Source organism: Nuphar pumila, unplaced genomic scaffold (genome assembly GCF_984573655.1).
Source record: "Nuphar pumila unplaced genomic scaffold, dmNupPumi1.hap1.1 HAP1_SCAFFOLD_905, whole genome shotgun sequence".
NCBI lineage: Eukaryota > Viridiplantae > Streptophyta > Magnoliopsida > Nymphaeales > Nymphaeaceae > Nuphar > Nuphar pumila.
The window spans coordinates 3385-31240 of NW_028323530.1; the positions used below are offsets into that span (position 1 = coordinate 3385).

General features: G+C 51.3%; 3 protein-coding genes across 3 annotated transcripts; 1 reads left to right on the top strand and 2 right to left on the bottom strand.

The window, feature by feature from the left end:
• Positions 1–565: 565 nt before the first annotated feature.
• On the bottom strand, positions 566–2312 carry LOC149809665 (uncharacterized). Its single transcript, XM_089994702.1, has 4 exons — positions 1882–2312; positions 1588–1735; positions 1307–1492; positions 566–775 (listed from the first exon to the last, which is right to left on the bottom strand). The coding sequence occupies exons 1-4, from the start codon at positions 2310–2312 to the stop codon at positions 566–568; spliced, it is 975 nt and encodes a 324-aa protein (XP_089850828.1).
• A 2042-nt stretch (positions 2313–4354) lies between these two features.
• LOC149809666 (uncharacterized) lies at positions 4355–17454 on the top strand. Its single transcript, XM_089994703.1, has 14 exons — positions 4355–4537; positions 5084–5323; positions 5993–6125; positions 6712–6989; positions 7405–7765; positions 8434–8654; positions 9731–9944; positions 10623–10924; positions 11424–11663; positions 12312–12693; positions 13699–13897; positions 15164–15495; positions 16563–16761; positions 17223–17454. Exons 1-14 carry the CDS (start codon positions 4355–4357, stop codon positions 17452–17454), a joined length of 3516 nt encoding a protein of 1171 aa, XP_089850829.1.
• A 1023-nt stretch (positions 17455–18477) lies between these two features.
• LOC149809667 (GDP-mannose 3,5-epimerase 2-like) lies at positions 18478–21809 on the bottom strand. The gene is made up of 4 exons (XM_089994704.1): positions 21612–21809; positions 20270–20481; positions 18972–19557; positions 18478–18621 (listed from the first exon to the last, which is right to left on the bottom strand). The coding sequence occupies exons 1-4, from the start codon at positions 21807–21809 to the stop codon at positions 18478–18480; spliced, it is 1140 nt and encodes a 379-aa protein (XP_089850830.1).
• Between the last annotated feature and the right edge of the window lie 6047 nt (positions 21810–27856).

Here is a 27856-nt window from a genome sequence, read left to right on the forward strand (position 1 = left end):
GGATATACATGCAAAGATTCTATTTTGACATTCCTGAGTCGCCATTGGGTTGAGAGGCCCAGGATTCTGCATATGAGCTCCCACAGATATATCCACATTGTTCAGGAACGTGAGTCGAGAGAGCAGTGAGCGAAGAAAATGCTGATAGAGTACAGACAGTAGAGTCCTTGGGCTTGAAGCACAACGGGTATCGCCACTGTGGCCTTACTTTGTGGCTACAGGTGACGCTGGCGGGACGGCAGGCGAGCATTCCCGGGGGCCTGGTACCGGTTCCATGCATGAACTCAAGGCTCAAAAGTGAAACGCATGTCCAGATAATTTTATTTGCCAAGGCCAACAATCAAATTTCACACTGACATGCGGGGAGATGCCTCAAATTAAGTTTCGCAAGAAAAGGTTAATTGTGAAGCTGTGCAAGCCTGCCAGACGCTGCTGAGGGTTGTCAGTCCGATCTGCATTGCCTAGCCTCTCTCTCTGGGACGCGCCAAGATTGTCGCAGCGGTGCGTGCCTTGCTGGAGGTGGGAGAGCATGGTAACTTTGGGGCGAGTCATTGAGAAACCAAAGCTAGGGAGGTGAACGCAGGGCAACAATGCTCACATTGTCTCCCACCTCCAGGAAGCCATTCGCGTCTGTCACGACATTCCAGCCAAAAAACACTTGCTCCTGCCACTCCTGCTTCTTCCAGCCCAACGCCTTTCCAGACCGAATTTCCTTGAGTGCTGCTGTTATTTGACTGCCAACCACCTCTGCATTCTCCTGGCACACATTTGGTACCTGCAAGCATTCAATCATGCATCAAGAAGATACTCCGTACTTTATGCGGCCCTGTACTCTTGGAAATACATCATTCATATCCACAATGAGGCTTTCTGTGCTGGAAGGGAAGGCAGGGCAGGGGTCTGCGAGGTAGCTTCAGAAACTAGGCATTGACAGAGCAGAGCGATATTCAGAACGTTCCTCTGAATCTCACTTTGGCCAAAGCTTCGTGAACGTTACGGCATTGAGCATGCTGGTTGCAGGTTGCGCCGGTAGGAACTTTCACCACCTCAACTGGCAATTTCCATGGCCTCACTTGAGCCGTGTTGGAAGCAAGGGATCATTGTTATATGCATGACCATGGTAGCACTGATACCCGAGGAGCACATGTTGCCAATGTCCATGAGGATGTGGTTGTCTTGGTAGCGTTTCATCAAAAAGCGTTAGCATTGTTATGCCCAGAGCATGGGTGACAGCACGCAAAACGAGTTCATTTCTTAGGCAAAGCACAGAGGTGGAGAGCCTCTTTGCAGGTAGAGCTAGACGCACCGTGCAGCGGTCACAAGGCTTGACAGATGTCACTGGGATGGGCCCGCCCTTGAGGGCATGACCCATCTCCATTTGCAACCACGAATCCTCCTCAAACTCGCCGGCCCCTGCGACCACAACGTTCGGCCGAAACCTGTTCATCTTGACTTCCAGCCCAGCAGCTTGCTCTACCTTGGCACGGGAAGCCTGCAAAAATGCACAGACTGAGAACCATCTGACGTAGAGCTCATGCGACTACATCGTGCACACCTCCTTCGTCCACACATGCAACCAAGCAGTGCCTCCCGTTCCTTCGCACACTGCTGTGCATTCGAATCTGACAGTTCCCAAAGCCCGAACCCTTTGGAAAGGGCATTGAGCAACCTGATCATCAATGTCAAAGCATGGAATTGCTTTACACCTTCACTGGAGCGCAAATGCCCTCCTGTGCTGCATTGAACTCGCAAAGATGCCATGACAGGGCATGAACATCTCTGTGAGAGGTAAGGGTGCATACAAGGCACATCTGTGAGCATGACCAGAGCTTGGGCAGGGTTGTATGACACATTGTAAAACCATTGTTCGAGATTTTTTGCCATTTGCTTTCTCGAACGACGGTTGCAGGCCAGATAAAGGAGGGTCCACAGTTCCAAACGCGCAAGCAGTCGCGCCAATTGTTCTGGCGGTAAAGGTAACTCAGCATGGACATGGAGGGGAGCACCTCAGATGCTAGTAGGATGGGGAAGGCATCAGCAAACGCGGTCTCGAAACCTTCCGCATATTCCGCTGCGGTAGGTCTTCGGACGATGAGTTCCTCGCTTCCTGAGGCAGCTTGTGCGGTATCGGGCGCTTTGGTGCCCCCAGCGTAACGAATCAACCTGCAGGGCTTGCCCAGATAGCTCGACACCCACGCCGCTGCGGCATCGCCCTCGTCTTGGCCCTGCCCCTTCCACTCCCATACGCTGCATGCGCGCAGAGCACTCGCGGGCTGTTCTGGGGGCTGCAAGGGCACCTTCAGGGGTTCCATGGATGGTGCAGACAGCACGAGAGCCGCATCGGCTGGTGTGTCGGTTGCTCCTGCCAGTAGCTCCTCGGGTAAGCTTGCCTCCACCTGTGGTGACTTTCTCCCACATCAACTTTCCTTGTCCTGGCTGCACCTCCTCACTTTGCGCAAGACATGCTGGTCGTGTTTTTGCCTGTTTCAACGCCTGCCTGGTGGCGGGCGTACCCATTTTATTTATTTCTTGTCCTGGTGACTTGACTTGGGCCACTGGACGACGCACCAAAATCCTTTCTTCATTGGAGTGGAGCCCACGTATAAACAACCGCAATACCCATTCTTGCATAATTTTGCATTCAATTAGGCTCAACTTCTTAGGCACAAGAAGTCAGTTGCGAAAGCAATAGCACCAAGGTATCAGAGGTGGCGCTTGCAACATTCAGTGCACACTGCGGTGAGGTCGGGAATATTTGTTGTGTCGTGCTCCCTTAGATCTGGTCAAGAAGGTTATGGGTATCTGAAGCGCACCAGCGCCAGCTTGGGATCCGTGCGCTGCGTTACCGACCTACCACTCCCCTCGGACACCACCATCCAATGGCGGTCATACTTCAAGCCTGCATGCTTTGCGCAAGTCTTATGGGAGCACACAGGCTCAGTCTTACCCATATGCGTGGATAGGCGCAGAACTCCAGTGCACCTCACGTCTTTCGTTTTCCACGACGGCTGATGACGCTGGAACCCCGGCACCTTGCAGTGTACACTACATGTACTGCTATGCAGCCAAGCACCATGCGGTGCGCTTGAACAACATACATTGTAAGTACACGTTACGCAGCTCCGCGCGCAAATATGAGAGTGCATCTTTAACGGGGTTCGGCAGCGAGTAACTGCTCAGTGCACGATAGGCCGGCAGCATGAGGATGAGTTGACTGCCGATTGCAGCAACCACCCAAGAGACGCAATTCTCGCAACTACCAGATGTGCATATCCGTGGAAAATTCTACTTCATTTAAATGAATGTCCATACGCATGTGCCTATGCGTCGAGTAATGTCGGTGAAGACGTCCACTACCGCAATGGTGCCCAGCAGCGTTTCGATGGTTAGAATCGATGCTTCACCTTTGAATTGTTGTAATGAAAGTAATGTTTGATCTAGCATACCCAATTTGCAGCAGTAAGGATGTATCGATCTGCGCAATGTTAAGCGGACGATAACATCTGCACAGCCCTAATCAATAACAGGTTCATGACACTGCTCTCGAGTTGACGTGCTTGCGTGCCGAAACGCCAATGGAAAAAATTTGAAGTGTTTTCATATGCGAACATGCTGCAAACGCAGAATGAAGTGGAGCTGTGGACAGATGCGAACAATCCTAGAAACACCAAAGGGAACAGATTGGCGTGCGGAGCACCTGTGCGAGTGACCTCAGCCTTCGTCACTGCAATCCCTTTACAGCCCTTAACAGGATAAATGTGTAGGGAAGCTATCTTGATTGCCATTTTGCTTATGTCGGACAGAAAGTCCCCGGTAGCCACGTAGCAGAACAGAAGTTGTGCAGAAGTGGCAGGAGCAGCTAGCAGCTGAGGTAGAAAGTCAATACAGATGTTGTCAAACTGCCGTGCAACTTGTCGTAGGGTAGGGCATAGCACATGCTTGCATTGCCGTACCATTTTTTGTGAGCACCGTATCAGGGCACTTGAACAACAACACACAATTGCATTGCAGTTGCACGCAGAGTGTCGGCGACACTGAATGCGAAAGACCCAGTACGAGTGGATGCGAGCCATCCTATCACGTGAGCACCTTCTTTTAGAACACGCCGGGTACTGATTTATACAGGTGTATCGTCGAGGTGCATCACTCCTCACAACCCTACAAACGTGAACTTTGTCTACATTCTGGTGCATGCGTACCCTGATGAATATACATACCTCAACATCAATTATAATCACAGCAGGCAGAGCGCGCCTTACGCTCATCGTCTACACCTGGTGTTTAGCACGTCGCCTGCGCCTCGTCCGCTGCATGTAGGGTAATCGGAGCTGGAGGATCCGTGGTGGAGGCTGAGATGGGGCTTACAGCAGATAGCGTGCCGATGGACGTCCGGTCGGACAATCCGAAAGGCAAGCCGGCCGAGTTGCAGCACGCGAAAGGCTCACTGGACGATGTATTATATGGTGATCCCAGCAAATTGACGGAATCTATAAAGGATGTGAAGGACAAATGGAAGCTTTTGCCCGCGTTCCTGAAGGTATGTCGCCTAATCCTATGGCATGCATCAGGCATAGGGGTGGACGTTTGAGTTTGCTGGCTGTGAAGGACCCCAACGGCCACCCGATTTCGCGAGCTTGCTGTATGGACAACCGGAGTTTTTCGCACGCCCACTGTGGTGAATGAAGTGCAGAAATCTGCCACGGTCGTTTCGGACTGTCCTGCAGGGTGCAGGACCCATAGCCTAGGAATGCATGAGTACGCAACGTTTGCTAAATGAACTTGAGGAAGAAGCAACCTATATTCAGTAGTATTATTCGTTGCATCTCGTCCTTGAGTCAGCCGTGGATAAGATGTCCTGGCTGAAACAGGGAGCTGCCATGCCCAAGTTTGGGAGGAGCTTCACACAGGGCTCAATGCTGATTGGCCAAGGATAAGTGCCATCCATTTCTGAACAAAATCAATGAGGAATGTTGGAGGAATAACCCTTCGTTGGTGCTGTCGGTGTCAGTGTGATTGCAAACATGGTGACCTCTTCATGTGGCACCCCGCTCCTCATGCGATACAAAGCGGGCAACGTGCGCAGGTTCGGGGGCTGGTCAAGCAGCAAATTGACTCGTTCAACTACCTTGTGAACCAGGACATGCGCAACATCATCATGGCAAAGGGCAACCAGAAGATCCTGAGCGAGGTAGACCCGGATTGGTACATGAAGTACTTGGACATTCGTGTGGAGCGGCCGTGCACTCAGGAGCAGTATGTCAACCGCCGTGTCACTCCGCACGAGTGCCGTCTGCGAGACATGACGTACTCAGCACCCATAAAGGTACTTCTCCGGTCCAACTACTGCTGATGAGCAGTGCTTCGCCAGAATGGGTTTCGACCCCCATCTTTGGGCATTTGGTCCCGAAAACGACAAGGTCTGGCGAAGCGCTGTTGATGAACCCTCGTGCGTAGCCACTGTCCCATCATCGCATCGCGCTGCCAGTTGTGGTGTGGCATTGTCAAGTAACACCCCTCTCATGTGGAGTGTGGGGGGGTTGCTTTCCTTTGAGTTGCCAATGTACATGTGGATGCGGTGGTGTTGTGAGCAGAGACATCATCATCATGCCACCATGGTTCACTACATGTGGCTGATTCGTTGGAGGGATAGCTCCTCTAAGTTAGGATTTGCGTTCAGGATGCTGTGTGCTGTCTATGATGAATCTTTCTGCAACACTACACGTCCACAGGGACATTGGCAACCCCAAGAGCCACTTGCAAATTACTGCAAGCCCGAATTGCATCGCTTGCGTCGCTAATAGCAATGACAAGGTGCCCTCTCTTGCCTGCACCAAACGTCCCTTTTTTAACAACTGGTGGTCCGATTCATCCTGTGCGTTCACTCATGCGTTCCCTACTGCCATGCGTAGCTGACTTCTTGGTCAAAGCTGCCTGGTGCATCTGCACGGCGTGCCTTTGCAGATGGGCAATGATGATCTCATAACTGCTGCAGGTGGATGTGGAGTACACGCTTGGCCGGCAAATTAGGGTGAAGAGGGATGTGCTGATTGGCAGGATGCCCATCATGCTGCGTAGTGATCGGTGTTGGCTGGGCTCCTCGGACGAGGCAGATCTGACGCGGCAAGGTGCGCATAGGCGCTGGGAAGGAGTATCTAGAGATAGTGGACTGCTCTCCTCTGGCTAGTATATGTTGGTCTAGCAGTAAGTTTGCGTAGCTACCTTTTGCTTGTTTCAAACCAACCAAGGTGGCAGCACCTGCCTATGCATAACAACCAGGGGCCGGCATGTATGCCATTAGGCCTGAAGCTACTGCATGCACGTTTATCATGCGCTGCATGTACGGAACACGTCCAGTGCACATAGCAGTGCAGCTCTTCAGGCATGACCTGCGTTGCCCGCAAAGACACAAGCATGTCTTTTTCAGCGTGCATGCAAACATGCACATTGAAGTAGAGATGTTTGTATCTGTGCTGGCAATACCGGTCATGGCTGAAGAGCTGCACTGCTATGTGCACTGGACTTGTTTTGGTACATTCAGAGCTTTGTAATAATTGCGCATGCAGTAGCTTCAGGTCTTAACTAGCAGGCAAGCAGGGCTGAGGCCTACATGTTTGTCTCTCAAGCATATCTCTGAACACTCCAGTGAACAGCCACTGAATTCGTGGACAAGAGCCTTGCAATGGCTGATCTTGAAACGAGCGAGTACTGCAGGTGAGTGTCCGCTTGATCCTGGGGGCTATTTCGTGGTGCGCGGAACAGAAAAGGTGATCCTGATTCAGGAGCAGCTGATGCGAAATCGCATCCTGATCGATAGCGACAGCGACGGCGATGTTTTTGCTCAGGTCACCTCATCAGACACTGACCGCAAGACCATGACCAAGATCAAGCACAAAAAAGGCAAGTTCCTGCTGCAACACAACTGCTTTCAGGACCGCGATGGCATCAACCTCGTCGCTGTCTTCAAAGCCATGGGCATCGAGTCAGATCAGGTTAGCTCCAAGTCAGAAAAGTCAAAAAAACACACCTGTCGGAGCTTCTCATGTCATGCGATGAAATGGACACGGCGTATTGCATGGTTCTCTAGACAGCTGTGTTGACCACATTTGTCGGGATCACTCCTGCACATCATCATCCCCCGAAGAATCAACTCAAACCCACATGCTACTTCTGATTACTGCTTTTCACTTGCAGAACCACTTCTAAGCACTGCTCATTGTTCTTTGTTTTTGGCTGTGCTACCTGCCCATATCTCTTCAAGCCTGCCCTGTGGAGTCTGGGCTGCCTCACAGAGAGTCAATCAACATGATGGACATGATGTTCTGCGCTGGATTGTTGCTGATGCACGCGTAATGAATGTCATACTTGCCTTGTGGTGCCTCACAGGGAGCAATTTCTCATGTGCAGGAGATCTGCCAGTTGGTGGGTGGCAACGAGCAGCTGGCGATGCTGCTGATGGGCACCATCAACGACTGCAAGGCGCTCAAGGTCTTCACGCGCCAGCAAGCGCTCGCGTACATGTGCCGTCGCTCCAAACGCGCCAAGTACGCAGAGTTCGAACAGCGAAAGGTCGTCAAGGAGCCAGAGGACGAGGCCATGGAGATGCTGAGCAACCTCATCCTCTCGCATGTTCCGTGTGACCAGTTCAACCTTGGGAACAAGATCGCGTACGCTGCGGTCATGCTGCGCCGCATGATGTACGCAATCCTCGACCCCTCGTTTCTTGATGACCGGGACTACTATGGCAACAAGCGGCTCGACCTCGCTGGTGTGCTCTTTGCATTTGCCGTATCCCCAAATCATTACAGTTGACTTGCGTCAAGCGCGGATGATGATGTACCATTTTACAACTCTACCGCATCCATCTGAAATTGGCCAACTTCGAGTACTACTTGGGAACGAGAGCTACCATTACCACCACCTGAGACAAGCGTACCTGGGTCAGCCTGCCTTTACTGTAGCCTGACCTGACATGTCTTCTTCTTAGTTTTCAAGGATGGGGATGTATCTATTTACAACGCTACCCTGCAAGAGATCACGCCACAGCTACAGGATGGCATGCAACAACGAGGCACGCTTCCCTCGTCACAACCTATGTGGTTGTCTCCTTTCGTCATCCGATTGAACGGTTGCCTGATTGAACGCAATCATGGTTCTATGTGCAAGACAGGAGGTTCCATGTACAAGACATCATCACAAAACGATACCTGATAACTTCTGCTAGACACCTTCAACGTTTCACAACGGATGGCCGCCGCCCGATCAGACGCACCCAAGGCTGTTATATGCTTCTCAATCTGTACAGAGGTGCGAACGATCTGCAGCAAGCTCAAGCATCGAAAGGCGTTGTCCATGTTCAAAGATTTCTTGGGTCAAGTCTTTGCGTTCTGGAAGCCGCCGCAAACGCGACATTGCACTCACTCAGTGTGATTGCAGGTGGCCAACTGTCTCTGCTGTTTGAAGACTTGCTGAAGCGCCTCAACACACACCTGCAGCTGGAGGCGAAGAAGAGCTTGTCCAAGACAAATCGTGCAGCGCCGTTTGACGTTGTGTCCCTGATCCGAAGCGACATCATCACACAAGCAATGGAGACCGCCATCTCCACGGGCTGCTGGTCTATCAAGCGCTTCCGCATGGAGCGCAAGGGCGCCAGCCAGGTTCGTGCACGCACATATTTCAACCTCACCAGTTCCCTCGCTGTGCGATATCTACAGTCTGGCCCTCGATGTAAATCGCATGGAGATGGAGGTGGAGGATGGGATCTTGGGCTGATCCTTATGCATTGATCCTTATCCGTTGATCGGTCGTGCACTCCGTCACACCGTGACTCATTGCAGGATGATGCGTCATTGACATATGACCAGTTAGTTAACAAACTGGCTCAGGTGGATAAATTACATGTTACAACAGTATGGGACGGAAGATTGCAATTATGCCTGAATCTTGTTTGCTCCATTCCCTTCACAATGAAACTGCGGAGGCATAAGCTGGTGGGTGCCTCACTGCCGCAATGGCCAGTCGCCGGCTGTGGTGTGAAATGCAAACTGAAATGATGGGGTATTGAGGGGATTTGCTTGAATATTCACGCGACCGGATCTTCAAGTACCCTGACAACACACCGTGCCACATGCGGGCGACTCCCTTGGTATGGAGCATGTGCACAGCGTTAAATATAATGGTACGGACTCTACTTCCCGCACAGACCCACTCAACGACTCCCACGAAACCGCTGCAGTACTGCCTCACAACCGGTCTGTGGCCTCATGCACGGCGATAACCTTCAGCACCTCACTTCCACAAGTCAGCATCCACATTGAATAGTGCCTCACCACCCACGGTGCACCCATCTATGGGAGCATGGAACAACTTGCTGTGGTGACGGCTTGTCGCACATGTTGGATCTACCACAAGCTTCGTCACTTTTGACTGTGTGGAGTTCCACTTTTTACTTCCTGGAGTGCCAGTGTATACCAAGTGGATGCTCCAGTCATCCGTGGCGTCTCCAGCACGCCAGTGGACCTCAGACGATATCATGTTACTCATCGGATCATTGCACCAAAGCTTGTCTGAATATGTTGCGTGTTTGGTGATTACAAGGGTTGCTCGATTTCTGTATTCCCAGCAAATATCATGTCAAGAATGCCACCACTGTGCCAAATATCCATCGGTTTCTTGGCTTGAGCAGGGTACCTAGAGCGGTGAAAAGAAAAGAAAGAAAGAAACGTTGCTGCAGGTCTTATCTCGGCTGTCGTTCATCGGCGCGATTGGCATGATGACAAGGATCATGTCACAGTTTGAGAAGACGCGCAAGGTGTCTGGCCCTCGAGCGCTGCAGCCGAGCCAGTGGGGCATGATTTGCCCCTGCGACACGCCGGAAGGTGAGTCATGTGGTCTAGTCAAGAACCTCGCCCTCATGACACATGTCACCACTGACGAGGACGAGGGGCCCGATAGCAAGGTACGCGTACCCTTTCTGCCCCTGCTGGGTTTTGCTTGGTGAATGTTGCTGAAAACCCGCCCAGTGTGAGATAGGTGATTCCATTGTGTGTACCTAACCAGTGTGCTTGGCCTCCGAGTGTGGCCATACATGGACAAGGCAGGCCAGCATTCCTGAGTCGATTGTCACGACTATCTTGCCCTGTGTGCTGATATCCAAACAGGTTCCACAACAAACGTGGTCTATGGGTGCATCCTGCAGGCCCATTTTACGCAGGTGTACCTCGCACGTAGACTGGCAAATGATGCATCAGCAGATGTATGTGCTTGAAGGTGTGGTGCCTCATGAATGTGAGCAAGACATCTGACCCTACCATTCCTCGGGCGGCAGGATCCTCAGCTGGCAAACCAAAGTCGCCGGCAGGTCTCGTTGTAGTGCTTTCAGGACACGCAGAAATGCTTGCAGAAGCACACGCCTGGGCGCTTTCACGCATGCCTTTTTTACAAGCGCTGCACGGGATTGCGCTGCACCATCATAGTTCAAATAACCCACCAATGTTGGTGTTGGCTACACCGGCGTAGTCGCAAAACAAGGAGCAACAAAAACTCAAAGCTGCGTCAGTTCAGCGGCAGATCAAATGAGCTTATATCATCAGGAATGTGTAAACCCCACGGCGCTCACAGAACCGCCGCCCGCAGGTTTGCATACGTCTTGGGGGTACAGCCGGTCAACACGGTTCACCCGCAGGATCTCTTCGCAGAGCATGCTGCGGTGGTGCACCTCAATGGCACCGTGCTGGGCGTGCACCAACGCCCCGTGTGGTTCGTGCGGCAGTTCCGCACTGCCCGCCGTGCCGGCCTTATCACCGACTTTGTCTCCATCACGCTGCAGGCGGACACCGTCCTGATCGCGTGCGATGGCGGCCGACTCTGCCGCCCCCTCATTGTCTGCCAGCACGGCTATCCTCGCCTGAAGCAGCACCACATCGATGTACGCTGCTTTGGGCATGATTTACTTTGGGAGTGCTCACTGGGAATCGCTTGACAGCGATGTATCGTTGTACAGCACTATCGCATCCACACGGACATTGGCAACTCCACAAACTGATTGGTAATTAGATTTGCCTGCTTTGGGAATGGCCTCTTGCCTGCAGGGGGAGAGCAGGGCATCTTTCTCGTTCACGCACGCTCCCGGCCCCCGTATCTCGCAAGCTGGGATAATTAGTTGTACCAGTCTGAATCTGGTAGCCGGATCCGATGTTGCGGCAAGGTCTATCGTTCATCGTTCAGAACCATAAGGCAACGTATATGATCCAGCCATGGCTGTAGAGATGACGTGCTTGCTGTTGGCGTTTGCGATTCCAGTACAGCCGTTTCAGCATGGCCCAAATGCTCATCTCAGTTGTTGCAATGACACCGTGGCGGGTCAGCAAACTTATAGGTTTCACCCAGCCTGTGCCTTGATGGGGAGCTCGTGCAATTGTGTGCAGTCCCTGAAGGCTGGCAAGCTGGAGTTCATGGATCTGGTGCGGACTGGCATCATAGAGTTCCTGGACGTGAACGAGGAGAATAACTCGCTGATTGCCATGTACGAGAATGACTGCCACGAGGAGATCACTCACCTGGAGATTGAGCCCTTCACCATCATGGGCGTGGTCTCTGGCCTCATTCCCTTCCCCCACCACAACCAGTCCCCACGTAACACGTACCAATGTGCCATGGGCAAGCAAGTGCGCCCCCTGCTAACCCCTCATCATGTGTTGTTCAGCTCTGCCTGCAAGACAGGGGACGTACCTGGCAATGACTGTGTCATTATATTATGCTAACCAACAACTGATCTCCTGAGCTGGCGGTGTCTAGATCAGTGAATGCCAGTGCGTTGCCAGAATTCCAGGTGCCCTCCAGGCTTCAATGGTCCTCATCATACTGCGTTTTTCACTATATTGGTTGCAAATGTAGTATGGGCAAACAACTACTCCTCTGCCAACCCTAAACTGCTCCTGCATGGATGCTGCTTGCAGGCATGGAAATTGTGGGTTGGGAAGGTCTAGCTATGAAGCAGTTTGCACCATGTACATGGGCATTGGCAACCATTGATTACCATGCCGCAAGCACCTTTGCCATCCGCCCAGGGACAGCCTACATTAGTCTGACACACCAACAGAGAGCCCACTCTGCAGCACTTTGGCCTGACAGGCTCGTCTTTCCAGCATGCATCCCATCTTTGCATACATGCTCGGCACTCGAATTCCCTCGTCAGCCGTGGCCATGTCCTAACGAGCTATATAAGTGCTTAACGTTATGGGATTTGGTTATATATTTGGTTATATATCTGATATATATTGGAGATATGTATCAGACGAGATACGATTGTGCAGGCGATGGGCAACATGGCGTACAACCAGCACAAGCGCATGGACACGCTGCTCTATCTACTCGTCTATCCAATGCGTCCGCTGCTCACTACGCGCACCATCGAGCTGGTAGGTTTCGACAAGCTCGGGGCCGGTCAGAACGCAACCGTCTGCGTCATGTCCTATTCAGGCTACGACATCGAAGACGCAATTGTCATGAACAAGGCTTCCCTGGACCGCGGCTTTGGCCGTTGCATCGTCAACCACACCTACAAATCGCAGCTCAAACGCTACGGCAATCGCACGCTCGACCGCATTGTCGCCCCCGCTCGGGACCGCCGAGTCGGCCGCTATCAGATCCTCGACGACGACGGTCTCGCACAAGTCGGTGAAGTCATACACCCGGGTACGTAACGTTGACACCGCTTTCCTGATGATGATCTACCTTTACAACACACGGTCATGGTTGTGAGCGCGCGACGCGCGGACCCAAAAAATTACGCGCCACGCGCGCGCAGAGGCCGAACGCGCCCGCGCGTCGCGTGGAGGGCCGTTCGCGCCGAAAGGCAACGTCCTGGCGCCAAAAAATTGCATTGGAATTTCAAAAGTCGATTAGAACTACTTCAGTCGGGAAGCAGGCTCATTTGGCGTTGCGATAGAATATAAAGCAAAGCAAATAAGTCCCCTGTGTAAATATACATTCTAAATGGAGGGCTTTTTTACCATCTCGTGCCAGTGGCAGTGGCAAGCAGCCTAGGACGGACACTGAAACGCAGCCCCCGTCGATTCGGGGCGTCGCCCCCGCTTTGCAGTGGCTCACGAAAGCTGACCCAAACACTCGCGTTCGAGCACGTCCTGCGTACGCGCGCGCGTCCGCGCGACATCTACAATGATGTACACGGTTGTTGCTGCACCTGGAACGACTGGTGTTGTTACAATGCAGTCGTATCGTTGTTGCACTGCATAGTGTAGTAGCTGCTAGCAGTTTTCTTGAGTTGCTGTAATCGGCAGTTAGCACACCTGGCATTTGCAAGAATTAAGCAAGCAGTATGCCAGCTGTGGGCACAACCAGTGCAGGTCTGGTATGTGGTGTTAACAGCAGCTATGCTCCAAAACTGCAGCAGAATTTACAGTTGCAAACGGCGACGGTTCGTAGACACAACAGCTGCCGTTTGCGGAGAGTGTCAGCAGCAGTTTGCCAGATGGCATTCAACCTCCATTTATGTCGCCAAACTTCATGTTATTGCAGGAGTCTGATGCTGTATCTTTGTATAACAGTACTGCATCCACATGGACATTGGCAACTCCAAGAACTATTTGGGAATCAGAGTCTGAACCCAAAGTATCACTGTGCCTGGCGGGACACCGATTGTCAGGGGATGTCGCACAACTTTGATGAGGGGGTGTGCAGGTGACACGTACGTCTTCAAGCAAGTGCCCACCAACACGCGGGACCCCGTGAACCTCAACACACTGCGAGACGACTTTTACCGCTCTCAGGAGCAGCGCTACAAGGGCATGGTCGGTGAAAATACCGTCGTGGACAAAGTCCTGCTTTCTGGCAACGACGACACCTTCATGGTCATCAAAACGCTCGTCCGCCATGTCCGGTACACCACAAGCTCTGTCTGGCTCGCATTCATGAAACAAATGATCCCATTTTTGAACCCATTGGGTATCGAGCCATACTCTCACTGGAGCTTCAGTCGCCTCGCGCACCTTAAATGATGATGCATATCAAGGGCGGAACAGAAGTACAAGTGCCTTGAGATAATAACTACTGAGTAGTTGCAAGCATGGAGCAACATGCATATTGATATGCAACTACACCGGGCTTCTCCCAGCATGCTCAGTAGCTGCATAAAATGAAAGGACTACATGGGGTATGCTTTGAAGGAGTTGCATGTACGACTGCCAGTTCCACCGTGCCCGACGGTCTAAGCAAGAGGCTAGATACAACGGTAGAACGACACCAAAGCAACAAACGACAGGTGGAGTCCAGGTATATATACAAGGTTAACAAGGGTATGACTGCTGCGTCAGTCGTAATCTCAATACGACCAAGTAACGTGAACGCCATGTCGTGCGCCCCGTAACATCACAGGAATGCATAACCCCACATGCCATAGCCCTTTGTTTTCAGGTATCAATCCAGCTACCTGCTGTCATGAGCATGGGCAAGGAAATATCTCTTCATCGCGATTGGACGGGCCCACGTCCATGCATTTGTGTCCAAAGTTTGCGCGCACAGAAGTACAATCATGCTTACCATCCTGTTCACACGTGAGCTTGCTTGAGAGCCGTCAGGTCTGCTGATGCCACATAGCACCGCACATGCATACAGCGATGCAGTTTGATGCCTCGAGGGATCTGGGGCTGGCAGCCATTCAGATGCCATCAAACTGTAGCCAACTGTTCACAACACATCTTGAGACGCTGGGCCTCACCTCAGACAGAGTTCATGTATCCAATGTCACCGCCACCGTGCAAGGGCACTTTTGGCTCCTGTTCATGGAAAACGCAGCATGCGTGAGGGTGGTTTTGAGCTTCCTGAGTCCTGATAAGTATGCAGAGCATGACATTAGATTGTACTGCTTGTCACAAGCAGCACTTGATCTTGCAAATCAATCAACATTTCTTCCGGCCTGAAGTGTTGGCACGGGATCCCAACTCCCCACATTGTGCACCCCTTACAGCACGCACAGTATCATGTAGCTGACATCTCAAGATATATCCCAATACATCAGCGATATTCCTAAGCGATCATAGCTCTGTTGCGCGTGAGTGTTGGGTTTGTGCTTTTGCTGGAGCAAAGTTGGTTTTGTGGAACAAAACGTATCAGCGATGCATTGCCCGATGAGATGCGTGGTTAGCAGGAGACCGGAACTGGGGGACAAGTTCAGCAGTCGGCACGGGCAGAAGGGTGTGGTGGGCCACATCGTGCCGCAGGAGGACATGCCTTTCAGCGAGAGCGGCATTGTTCCTGACCTCATCATGAACCCGCACGGTTTCCCCTCGCGCATGACCGTCGGCAAGATGATTGAGCTGCTTGGAGGCAAAGCCGGGCTGCTGTCCGGACGATTCTTCTACGGCACCGCGTTTGGCGAACCCAACGGGCTCGCGGACCGCGTCGAGGACATCATGGAAACGCTCGTTCGTTTCGGCTACAGCTACTCCGGCAAGGACCTCGTCACTTCGGGGATCACGGGTGCGGTGTCTTCTCCTTCAGGACCATGTTTTTCGAGGTAGCCACGCCATTGAGTCACAGCAGAGCTTTCCTTGAGTCAATGTTTTTATCAGAACGGGGTTGGACCCCCATTTCTGTCCCCAGAATTCATGTATTTGGTGTCTGAACCCAAAATGCACGCCAGGCAGAAACACTGCCTGGCGCTCTGCTAGCTCATGAAAGTTGGTGTACTGTTCGGCACAACGAGGGGTCACTAGGCTCAGCGCTCAGATCACGTCTCATAAGGGCTGGTAAACAAGGTTTACCAGCCCTCATGAGATGTGAGCTGAGGGCTGAGCCATCCCTTGTGTTGCAAGACGGAAGTCGTGTGATGCGCGTGTCAAGTACGCCTTGCGGATGCTAAACGCTCCGCAGCACTCTCGTCTGCTTGTGTACGTGTTTCCCTGTTCCCTGCTGCAACCAATGTTCACATAAGTATGTTGAGACTACTCATGTGTGGCACAAATTACAGGGGAACTGGTGTCTTTCACTTTGCATGCCAGCTGGTCATATCGCACAAGTCCCTCAAGTTGTGCTTCCCGCAAACTTGCCTTCATCGCATCAACGGTCACCAACTCAACCGATGACAGCATCAATGTGGTTTTGGCCGTAAATTTGCTTGTGCCAAACGCGCGGAGTGCAAACATACATACGTATCAAACAAGGTGGATGACCAGCAGCAATGATGAACGTTCATGTCATTATATGCACAACATGAGCTGAACCTAGCACTCATACATTCGCTCCTTGGCGGCAGAAACAGAATCACCCTCGTTGGGGGCCTCGCAAGCCCCCCAAACCCCGCATTGTGGGGTTCCCAGCTTGTGGTTTGTTTGTTGTGAGGTCTCGGCGACGTGTGTACTTGTTGCGGTGACCAGTGTTGCGTATCTGATTAGAATTTGCTTCTTCTTGTCCGATTCAACCCGAATTGGGTCGTTCGTTGTCCCTGCAGTTTGCCACGTTTGTACCGATTGACAAGCAGTCCACGTCATACTCATTGTGAGTCACGTGCATTCTGTCTGTCGTTGAGAGTGGCGTAGTATGTGCAGGCGAGCCGCTTGAATGCTACATCTTCATGGGCCCTATTTACTATCAGAAGCTGAAGCACATGGTGCTAGACAAGGTGCATGCCCGCGCCAAGGGTCCCCGCGTCACTCTGACCAGGCAGCCCACAGAAGGGCGCTCGCGGGATGGAGGTCTGCGATTGGGAGAAATGGAGCGTGATTGCCTGGTGGCATATGGAGCCAGGTGTGTTCAATCGGCATGAATTGTAGAATCTGTGAACCATGCCAGCAGCCTGCTACATCGGCTAAGCAGACAAATGAAGTTGCTCTGATAGAGTTCTCCCTTGCTCAAAAGCTCCAGATAGCTGAGATGCTAACTACGTTCGCCAATACATAGAAACTTTGTAGGAATGAAGTGCAATACGTTTTGCATCTTGGTTTGTTTGCCACACTGATAACAAATGCACGTAACCGCATGTTTATCAGCAACTTTGCAATCCGATGGTTTCTCTCATGAGGCTGAAACATGCTGAAATATCATTTGGTGCAGTTACAAACACAATCAGGACTCTTTGATGCTATATCTGTCTGCATTCTGACAAATTGTCATCCCAAGCTTTCAACTTGAACAAAAGTAGTTTTCAGCAACCGCATTTTCTGGTTCCCATCGTCCCCCACTCTGGATGACGGATGATCCTGCTGCAGTAACCTCTTGGTGGAGCGCCTGGTCATCTCGTCGGACGCGTTCACCGCACATGTGGACACCAAGTCAGGGCTGCTGGGGTGGTGGGATGGGGAGCGGCAGTGCGCCGTATCCCCCGTGGACAAGAGCAGCGAGAACATGGTCGCTGTGCAGATACCATATGCGTGCAAACTGCTGTTCCAAGAGCTTCAAGCCATGAACATTGTACCACGCATCTCGTTGTCGGTTAGCTAACCTCGGTCGAGGCACCATGCACACCTCACATTGCTCGATGATTCTTCGCCAATGTGCATGATGCCTGCTGATGGATGTCTGGTGAAGCTGCTGCTATGCATTGCTGTTGCATGCCTCATGTTATGCAATTCATGAGCTAGTATATTATGGAGCTGCAGATCCACGAACAAGCGCCTTTGTTGTTGCCATGCATGAATAGATTTCAGTTTCTATGATAACATCGCCTTTTTGTAACCATTGGGAATGCAGCACGCTACTGTTGACCCTGCAATTACTGGCGTCAATTACAATACAATGCTGGAAACAATGATTCCTTGACTTTTTCCTTAGACACGCTAACGCATTCACCAAAGTGCTTGTGGGTGCGCCAATTGTTGCCGATCCATCGTTTTCACACCATCAACATCGTGTCGCAAGGTGTGCTGCAACTTTGAATGTAACATTGCCCCAGACTCAGTTCACCGCGTTCAAGGACTCTGCCACTATTATGTATCGGGACACTGTCCATTTCCATTAATGGTGGAAACTGCTCACTCCCCAGGAAGCAACGCCCGCACAATGCTGGACTGTCGCTGTGGCCGCCGAGGTGCTCGAGGGCGACTGACGCTGGCGATTCTTCCAGCTCCGCGCATTGTATCACCTGTCGTGACTGCCTCTAGCCTTTAACCCCGTTGGTTGGTATTGTTACAGTACATTGAGCGAGAGGCACGGGTGCTTAGCGAGGGTACTACTCACCAGAAGTCATGTTAGGTTATGGGTTGACAGCGGCGTTGTTGACATTGCAACATGACTGAGTTACAAAAGCAGAACGAGGTTATGGGTTGACAGCGGCGTTATTGACATTGCAACATGACTGAGTTACAAAAGCAGAACGATCAACCAAGCAACCACGCCACTAAGGCCATCAGTCTGTAAGTGCATGCAACCAAGTGCGATGCCAAGGTCTTCTGATTGTCAGAGGGGGCCGTTCAGCACGGCCATTTCATCTGCGCTGTAGTTGCTCTTGTCCCGCAGCTACATTGCTCATTTGAATCCTTCCTCGCCATCCGCGTTCCTAAGCTCGCCAAGTGCCTTCGGTGCTGACGTGGTGACGATAGTGGAGGTCGAGTACTGAGTGTTATCACCTCCCTCCTTCTCAAGCTGCGATTTGATCCAATCATGCGTGATCTGCAGATCAAGCAGGCCAAATTAACACAAAAGTATGGTGCAGGCTGGGTGTGCAGTCGTGCCATGACACACTTGCAAGGACCCGAATTACAGTTTGCCTAATCTCGCTAGATAAGCTCTCTTCAAGGTTTGAGTAACGGCAAGACAAATGGACCTCCAGATGCGGTGAGTTGGAATGAAGACGGCCTCACGAGAAGATTGATGACGAAAACCCTTTCCGCAAGGCTTGAGTCGCCCTTGCTACTGTCCGATGTTTGCATTGAGAGCAAGTACTCGGGGTGGGGTGGAATGTATTGGCACAAGCACAGCGGAACTACAGGGCAAGGGTTCGCTGCGAAAGCAACGCGCACCTTGAGACCGTCTTTTAGAGAGACAGATGGCTCCCACCCAAGCTTCTCAAGGATGAGTGCGTTGTCGGAGTTGCGTCCCCGAACCCCCTCGGGCCCAGGAATGTGCTTGATAGGGAGCTTCTTCTCCCCAAAGCCCATGACCATCTCCATCATCTGGTTCATCGATACCATCTCCGTGGAGCCCAGGTTCAACGGCTCCTTGAAGTCGGACTTGGTGATGCGGAGAATGCCCTCGACGCAGTCATCGATGAACGTGAACGAGCGGGTTTGAAGGCCATCACCCCACATCTCGACCTCACCCACGGCGCAAAGCGCTTTGCGACAGAAAGCGGCAGGCGCTTTTTCACGGCCGCCCTTCCAGGTACCGTACGGCCCATAGATGTTGTGGAATCGCGCGATGCGACACTCGATGCCGAAATCGGTGTCGTAGTGCTTGCAGAGCTCCTCTGTGGCGAGCTTTTCGAGACCGTAAGCGTCCTGTGGCTGTGCTGGCCACGCGTCTGCTTCCTTCAAGCCCCCCCCCTCGACTTCAGTGTTCAGCTGCTTACCCTCCGGGTAAATGCAAGCGGATGAGGCGTAGAAGAACCTGCAATGTAGCTTGGGTCAAGAAGTGCGCTGAAGAGCAATGCAGTACCAAGAGGCTTGCATAGGTGAAGAAGGAGGCAAACGTGCTCATCGAACGACATCATGATCCGTCCACAGTCACCCCCGGCGTGGCAGCGATGAACAACAAACACATCGTCACCTTGCGCATGGTGTACATTTACGACCCCAGGCCTCCTTCCAAGCCATTGGTGCACACGGATCAGGAGTCTGATACGTTTATCACCCTAGACTTTCCTGAGGACTCCTCCTATGTCCTGACTCTCATGTCTGTGCAGGAATTCGACCAAGATGAGCCTGTGTTACTTTACAGTGAGGCAAGCTGGTTCCAATACATGCCTCCAGTCATGGACATGGTGAAACCGACTCTCAAGTTGTGCTTGGACTTGGCAATGCTTCATCTGAGTGCAGTAGTGTTTCAAGTTGGTTTCATCAGTATCCAAAGTTGTCAGGACAAGTATCGCAGTTCATGACTGCTGTGGTGGCGAAATATAATTAAAATGTTGGAAGCTACTTGAATTGAAGGTACGTGCGGCTTCCTCCAATATCCCTAACCAACATGTTGTGTGAGTACCACCATTGCTGCGCCTGGGCCAGTCCATGTCACCCTTTACACCCCCAGATGGTGCAGTCCACACTTGATGTGACACCAGATGTGCAAATTAAAGGCATTGCATCACTTGGCAGACACTCACCTTTTAATGTTACACTGGCGAGCGGCCTCCATCATGTTGAAGGAGATCATCGTGTTGTTGTACATGATGACTGAATGGTTTGACTGGATGAAGCCCATGCCCCCCATGTCTGCAGCCAAGTTGAAGACATGGTCCATGCCTTCGCAAACCTTCTTACAGTTATCAAATACCCGTAGGTCCACGAGTACAAACTCGTCACAGAACATCTCCTCCTGCAATTCGTTCAGCTGCAGTTAGGGGAAGATGAGCTTGTTCCAACGTTGATAAGGTAACGCTTGAACATTAGATGCTCCTTTCAACGTGGAATGATGAGCACATCGACACACCTTGAGGTATATTGTGTCAATGGGAGAGCACCAGGGTATGGAAAGTGTATACAGTCAGTGTGACTTCTTCGCACGCTCGGCCATAGCTCGAGATGACGGTCGCGAACAGAAAGTCACATAGTGAAACTGTCTTCTTGCAACTGAAGGTGGCTGATGAGCAACTCAGTGGCTGAAGGGCGCATTGCGGCCTCCACCCCTAGCCAGTGTCATCCTCACGCTCCACTAAGCCTCCTTCCCAACATCACAGGCTCAGCTATGTGCGAAACAGCTTCAAACTTCGGACTTCAAGTCCAGGAAAGCTGGCTTGCTGGTTACATAGTAGGGTCACGACTCAGGTTTCGACCTCTGCATGTCCCATGCCAGCATGTGTTCCAATCGTAGAGCGGCGATCAATTCAGCGAGGCATACGCAAATAAAGAAATTATAACTCCTCAGGATGGCTGGCGACAGGCGTACACTACTACTTGAAACGCGCGACATCACAGCATATTCGTCGGAATGGGAAAGTAAGAGCAAAAGCTGCGCAAAGTCAAATATGTTGTATTCGCTTCTGATTTCGAGTAAACATAACCAACTGCACGCGAGATCAGAGCTCGCATGCAGGTATTCGTAAATGCGTGGCTGCAACCTGCGCGTTTGGGCAGCCAGACATGTTAGGCGCAACAAATTCTCAGGCAAGCCAGTGAAAGCGTGCACGAAACTGAAGATTGTACATTTTTATATCAGATGCATTCACAAACTGCCAAGGGGCACAGACCAATGCGTTAGGCACGATCGCAGACTGACACATGGGCGAGCTCACCAACAATTCATGTACATCGCTCACTCATAAGCACCGAAGCGCTCAAAGGGGAATGAACCTCGAATACAGCTGTAAATGTGTTAATCTATAAAGTTCACGAAGGCACTCGCAAAATATTTACGCCGCTGTTCACACTTGCAACGACGGTCTTCTATTCACGAGCCGGAAACGCAAACACACAAGCCGCGCGAATGATGAACGCAGAGGAACATACCGGCATATGTTCATTACGTTTCCAGTCACAGCCAAGAACGAAGTGTCCCTCGGATTTGAGCCGTTTGGCGAGATGAGATGCGATGAAGCCTCCTGCTCCAGTAATGCAGATCCGCAGCTTCTCTTTCCAATATGGCTCGAAAGGGAACCGTGCTAACTTTGACGATTCATAATATTCCGTCGCGACGATGCCCGCCATTGTGTATAGCGTTTTTCTAAGGACGACTGGCAGAAAATGTCTTGGGAGTCACCGTGATGATCTGTACTTCGCTTAAACTTATACAAAGTGCGGTGGGGGGGTTGAATGTATAGCCATGCAAGTGTGGTTGTCGTTCTCTGTCAAACTTGCCCTTGACAGCCCTTTCGGAGACTCCGTCGGACAACCACAAGTAGCATTGACGTGACTCGGCTGGCGCGTCTGGCGCGGACCGAGGCACCTCGGATTTCTCATCATAAACATTGACTCAGAGCACGTTACTTGCGGCGTTGAATGCAAATAATTAAATGCTTAGGTAAGCCTGTTTCCTTTGGCTTGCTCAAGTTGTCCGAAGAGCGAGCCAAACTCCAGCACGGCATCACGACCCAACACCATCTCAGTTAGTGCCTGTGAAACGGCGAGAAAGGTTCTCCTCAGCTTGCTAACGAACGGTCAAGCAAGCTCTTACATGAGGACATGCATGGAAACACGGGTGACACGAAACGCATACAAGGATTTGGCAAGAGTTCATGAGCTTTTTGGAGGCTGGTCTTTGTTTGAATAGCTCTAGGCATGTAAGTATGATGTGAAGTAGGGGGGACAAGTAGGGTCTGTTGCTATGTTTTTCTTCGACTCAGATTCTACGCCTTAGACTAAGGGTTGAGGTTGGAGATAGCTAACGCGCAGATAGGCTGGATAGCGATGGACCGTGTCAAGGCCCTTGAGGGAGAGGGGCCAAGTATTATCGGCTGCCTCAACAAAACAGGCAACTCTTGTTCTTCTGCATCGCAGCTTCTGTGTTCATTGTAGTTTCTGCTGCTGATGAATCACCAGCGTCATGTGCTGTTGCATGCCAGCCCTTTGCGTCTCAAATTGTAACCCGGATTGCACTCAGCTCATTTGCCCTTCAACACGTTTCTAACTTGATATATCAGCTGCCATCCGGATATCAGAGGTGTGCTGTGAATAGTTTACTCTTTTGACCTCATCTTGCAAACTGCACTTGCCCAAAAAAACTTGGTTGGCCTTGCGTGGGTGTAATGTGTGTATGTTTCTGTCTACAGGAAGCAACGACCGTTCGTTTATTGCTCTCAAGCATGCTCACGCATGCGGCAAGTTGGGTGTGCACAGCTGCGACAACCGCAGCTCGATACGAGTGGTGGGACATCCATGAACGCCTGCGTTATGTTGACTGTGATGAAGTTTCATGTTGTTTCAAGCTTATTTTGCATGAATATGCTTTACCGCAACGCTCAGAGCGTCGCTGCATCCTATCTCTGGTGCGATATCATTTTGACATCGGTCCATCGCATGGACCAAGTTGACAGCCACCGGCATAGAGGTGCGTGCCTGGTTGGGCTGCTGGGTTCTGCAGCAATCGTAACTCAATGCGCGAGTGCGCGATCCTACACAGGTGCAGCAGCTTAAAGCGAGTCCGAGACACCTGAAATACGAACTGGATGGAGCTGGTAACTCCACAGTGAAGAACGCAAATGGTGATGAAGTTTACTAGCTTGCGTTCGCTGTAGCTCATGCTGTCAAGCTGTTGCTGGATTGTTTTGCGTTGAGTGTCGTGAAGACTTTCTCTCTTTTTACTTGGGCACATAGGAGATACTTGCCTACCAGTTTGCATACCCAAACTGTGCTCATGATCTGCAGGACCGAGAGTTGCACTTGCAAATAGGATCACTGGATCATGGCTTCTGAGATGTATCACCTCATTAGCAACCAGGCAAAGAAATCAGGTCAAGATGAGTTTGCAAGTTCCTTTCAGATACAAGCTGGTTCGCTTCAGGCGGTAAGTTCTCCATTTTCCAGCTCCCGGTTGGCTTGCACATAACCATATTTAAAAGCTTGGGAGGCATCGTTTAGTCCTGCACTAGATGAAAGTGAAGCCAGTGGACAGAAGCGGCGATTTTTCATGCATATATTTCCATGTTGCCTGGGAGTGCACCAAGATGGCCTCCTCCAGGCAGCTCCTGATCGCACCAAAGTATGAGCAAACAAACAGTCCCACTGGCTATGTTCAGCGAGGCCATTGCATGGCATGATCGACCAGCTAAGGGTTGCAAGACTATCACCCAGTGCGGAGCGATCGTGTGTCAGTTTGGTAACCTGTGGCAGTAGGTGGTAGGCTTGCCAAGCGACACGGGCAGGGTTCTATCACTGTGTGGCATCTTCATCGTGGCAACGTCGTGTATCTCTCGGACCCCGTCAGAATGTGTACGATCCGTTGATAAGGAGATCCGATCAAACTGAGACCTGCATGCCAGTGTTTTGCCAGACCCTGTCGTTTCTCCGCTCGAGGTGCCCGAATATGCTTGAATTTCTGGAACAAAAAACCCATTCTGGCGAAGCACTGCTGCGTGCATCCAAAGCTGCCTGGGCATGTACTGTGCATTGCCGCAAGGGAAGGTCTATGGCATTGCGCGAGGGTAAACAGCGATATTCTCAGGCGCTACACGTGTGCAGACCAAAGTGCGGCATGATTTCAACATCATGCGCTCCCTGTGCATTGGGGGCAGCGTGGCAGCCGTGGTCATACTAGTGGTCATGATCTCACTCAGCTCGGAGCGAGACGATTCTCCGTTATCTCCGTTGAGTTCTCCGATTAAAGTGGAACAGCAAAGCGGTGCACCGCTAGCTGTACAAAGCCCCTCGTCCCCCGCTGTCCCGGTCCTTTCTCCAAGCCCTTCGCCAGAATCTCCATCTCCAAGCCCTTCCCCAGAGTCTCTTTCTCCAAGCCCATCACCAGAGTCTCCTTCTCCAAGCCCTTCGCCGGAGTCTCCTTCACCAAGCCCCTCGCCAGAGTCTCCTTCACCAAGCCCAATCGCTGCCGAAGCCAATGATGCAGAGGATGAGGAGCCCGGCAACGAGGAGGCACCTGAAAGCCCTGCTCAAGTGTCGGAAGAAGATGGCTCAGTGGCACCTTCCGAGGAAACTTCACCATCACCATCGCCGACACCATCACCCTCACCCGACGCGGAAACCTTGCCTGACGACAATGAGGAGTCACCTGAGGAGGGGCCAAACCGCAAGCTCAAGTTGTAGCGGTGTAGTGGAGGGTTGCCATGCATGAAGGTGTGCTCATGTGATCCTCCGCTCCCTTCGGATCTGGCTTGGTTTGATTTGTGTCTTCGGCACTTTGGGATCTGTGTGCCTGGCGTGTGAATAAACTTGTTGAGCCTGTAGAGTGGCCGAAGCTTCAAACAATGAGCATGGCTTGATACCCGAGGGGTTTATTTTGTTTATTTTTTGATCGGGTCGTCGGCCCAGTCCCCACTTACCTTACTGTAACAGATACAGCATGCTTTTGTGCGTATATGCTGACCTGAGTATGCTTGTTGTTAGCATTCTGTATGCGCTTAATTTATCATGCTCACATCTGGGAGGTATTAGGCTTTACTGAGTTGAGGATGCGCCATGTCAGGACGATAACCCACACACAAGGGCGCCCCATTGCTTGAGCCTCTGAGCAACGCTCCTGTCGCGGAGCCAACATACTTCTGTTTTCACTCGACAGACTGACCACTGAGTTCTATACAGCGGACGTGACGCAATGCCCAGAGCAATTCGGCGGCACTTGTATGTGAAGGAAGGTTATTCATTGGAAAAAACAGGTTGTTTGTGTATTACGATGCTGAGATACGATGGCAGACGCTCATCAGGGATGAATTTCAGTGCTGATCATAGCCTTGTAGCCAACTGCATGTAGTTGACCAGATTCAGTTTGGAAGTCAAGATATCTTAGCTCTTGTTATGCTAACGGCAGATGACAGTGGAGAAGGGTACTCACCTGGCAGTGACTCATACATGAGTCACTACGCTGAAGATTACTGACTGAACCACTGAACCGGGTAACTCGAGGCTAGAGAGAACCTAGTGCTCTTGATATGTTGCCTTGCCACCTCACAACCCTGTTCTTTGTTTGCCGAGGCCCAGAGAGTCGATCTCTCCACACTCTGCCATCATGACTTGTCATCAGTCGGATGATCAGACTCGCCCGGGGGAATGATGTTGTCATTGTCAGAACCGCATCTACGTGCGCATCCAGGTACCAAGCTGTTGAGTGGTGTGCAGATATGACCGACAGGAGTTCAATCGTAACAACCAATGCACGACTCGCCAGGAGCAAGCCTGCTCAATATCTGATGCCTAGAACTCAAGGAATGAAGGGCAGCCAAGAAACCAGCGGGAAAACAGTCATCACAAGCTTAGTTTTGGCGATAATATCCAACAGGCGCGAGCGTAGAGTGCAGACACACAGACCAACTGATTCATTCGGTTTTGCGTGCGATGCCTGTGTGGGGCTCTTTCTACCTTTTGAGTACGGCATTATGGACCCAAGTCAGTCAGACACATGCACACGTCACGTCTAGTTGGGTGCAATGATGATTGTGCAGATCCGAGCACATGGGGTCGTGGCATAGACTGCGAGAATTCTTGTTTGTTTACCTGCTTTTACTTGTAAACTTTCCAAACAATTCAAAGTTCCGCGCAAATGCAGCCGTTTCAACTCAGACGAGCCAAGGCAAGTTCCAGATGTACCGCAAGGGCAGGACATGTCTCAGTATTTCTGCTCAGCCACATTGAGTCGGCAATCGACCAAACAGTTGAGATTTCAGCTGGACATGCAAATAAGGGCGAACTGGATCCGTTGAGCCTGTTCTACGGTGATCTGAAAGGTTTTTGCAGCAGCAAATCAACTTTTGAGTTGCCACGCCTGTGCCGAATAGAAGAAATGCCTGTCCTCAGGAGAGATTTTTTTGGCATTCCATCAGGGTACTTTAACTAATACACATACAGAGCTTCAGGGCGACATTGGACTTTGTGAAGATTTAACTGCCACGGGAACAAATGAGTTGTTGTATAGCTTGACAGAATCCAGTCCATCCAATGAACTTTGCTCTACCTGCACCATATTGCATGGTCATACAATTGAGATGCACGGAGACAGAAAAAGAGCAGGTATGCACTTTGACACACAAAATTCGGTGATGCCATGCCAAGTGGGTGCTACGGGTGCTGACAACCTCTCAGGACCACTCTCAGGTAAGTGGATGCGTCAGTATGCAAGACCAATGTACATTTTCTGTCGATTCTAAAAGTCGGCAAAATAACAATCCTTGCATCCGCATCCAGAGGCAATGGACCCGAAGAACCAAGCAAGAAGGATGCTAAAACGTCTCGCCCCATCCACCTTTGATATCTGCTACATAGCAATGAAACTGGACACTGCTTGGGCTTGGCCAAGCACTCGAGACAACTATACATGGGCGACATGGGGCAAAGACTGGAACAAGCAGAAGGGAAGCAATCAAGCCAACATACAAGTTCTGGCAAAAGAAAGGGTACGAACTTGCCAGCGCAAAGAAAACCGAGGGGCTGGCCAGATCGTGTTCTCAAGATGATGATGATATCGTGTTACAACACTCCCGCATCCACATGGACATTGGCAACTCTAAGAACTACTTAGAAATCAGTGCTACCATTATCGTCTCCTGAAGATGGAGTAACAAATCATCTGAAGAGTTATGAGCGCGAGGCTTCCCTCCACTGTTCAACCCACCTCAAATATTACATTGACTTTCTTGGCCAGGACCATGTCGTGGGCGTTCCATGAATCTCCGGGTATATGCTAGGAACTGATGATGATGTATTTACAGCACTGCCACAAGTCAACTGCTTGAGTGAACGGGGTCGGTCTCCTAGGAGCGTATTGTCATTGACATCGCAGTGCCAGGGATTGCCTACCAGGGTTACCAGGAGTGAAACCAAATGGCCCCAATAGTTCCCAGCATGTCCCTGCCTCTCCTCGAGCTTTCCGCTAATGTTGAACTTTGAAACTTTCTGTAACCGCGGTATGTTTTATGGGACCTCCTTAATCAAATGGGTTTATCAGGCACTGCTCGACAGGCTGCAGTCAGCTGGTCATGCTGCAGCCTGGTAAATGGATGTTTCTTGGAGCAATGGCTCATTCTCATCAGAAATTGCCCAAGCAGCAATTATCATTGCAACAACGAAGGACGTACCGCAGCAGGGACGGGGTA

Excerpts from the sequence above, each read along its gene's own strand:
- LOC149809667 (XM_089994704.1), bottom strand. The coding sequence starts at position 21,809 with ATGGCGGGCATCGTCGCGACGGAATATTATGAATCGTCAAAGTTAGCA. Across the intron at positions 20,482-21,611 it reads AACGTAATGAACATATGCCG|GAGGAGATGTTCTGTGACGA; the intron begins GTATGTTCCTCT and ends AACGAATTGCAG. Across the intron at positions 19,558-20,269 it reads CGCCAGTGTAACATTAAAAG|GTTCTTCTACGCCTCATCCG; the intron begins GTGAGTGTCTGC and ends GCTACATTGCAG.
- LOC149809666 (XM_089994703.1), top strand. The coding sequence starts at position 4,355 with ATGGGGCTTACAGCAGATAGCGTGCCGATGGACGTCCGGTCGGACAAT. Across the intron at positions 8,655-9,730 it reads AGCGCAAGGGCGCCAGCCAG|GTCTTATCTCGGCTGTCGTT; the intron begins GTTCGTGCACGC and ends ACGTTGCTGCAG. Across the intron at positions 9,945-10,622 it reads CACTGACGAGGACGAGGGGC|CCGCCCGCAGGTTTGCATAC; the intron begins CCGATAGCAAGG and ends CTCACAGAACCG.
- LOC149809665 (XM_089994702.1), bottom strand. The coding sequence starts at position 2,312 with ATGGAACCCCTGAAGGTGCCCTTGCAGCCCCCAGAACAGCCCGCGAGT. Across the intron at positions 1,736-1,881 it reads GTCGTTCGAGAAAGCAAATG|CACAGGAGGGCATTTGCGCT; the intron begins GCAAAAAATCTC and ends AGTTCAATGCAG. Across the intron at positions 776-1,306 it reads AGCCTTGTGACCGCTGCACG|GTACCAAATGTGTGCCAGGA; the intron begins GTGCGTCTAGCT and ends GAATGCTTGCAG.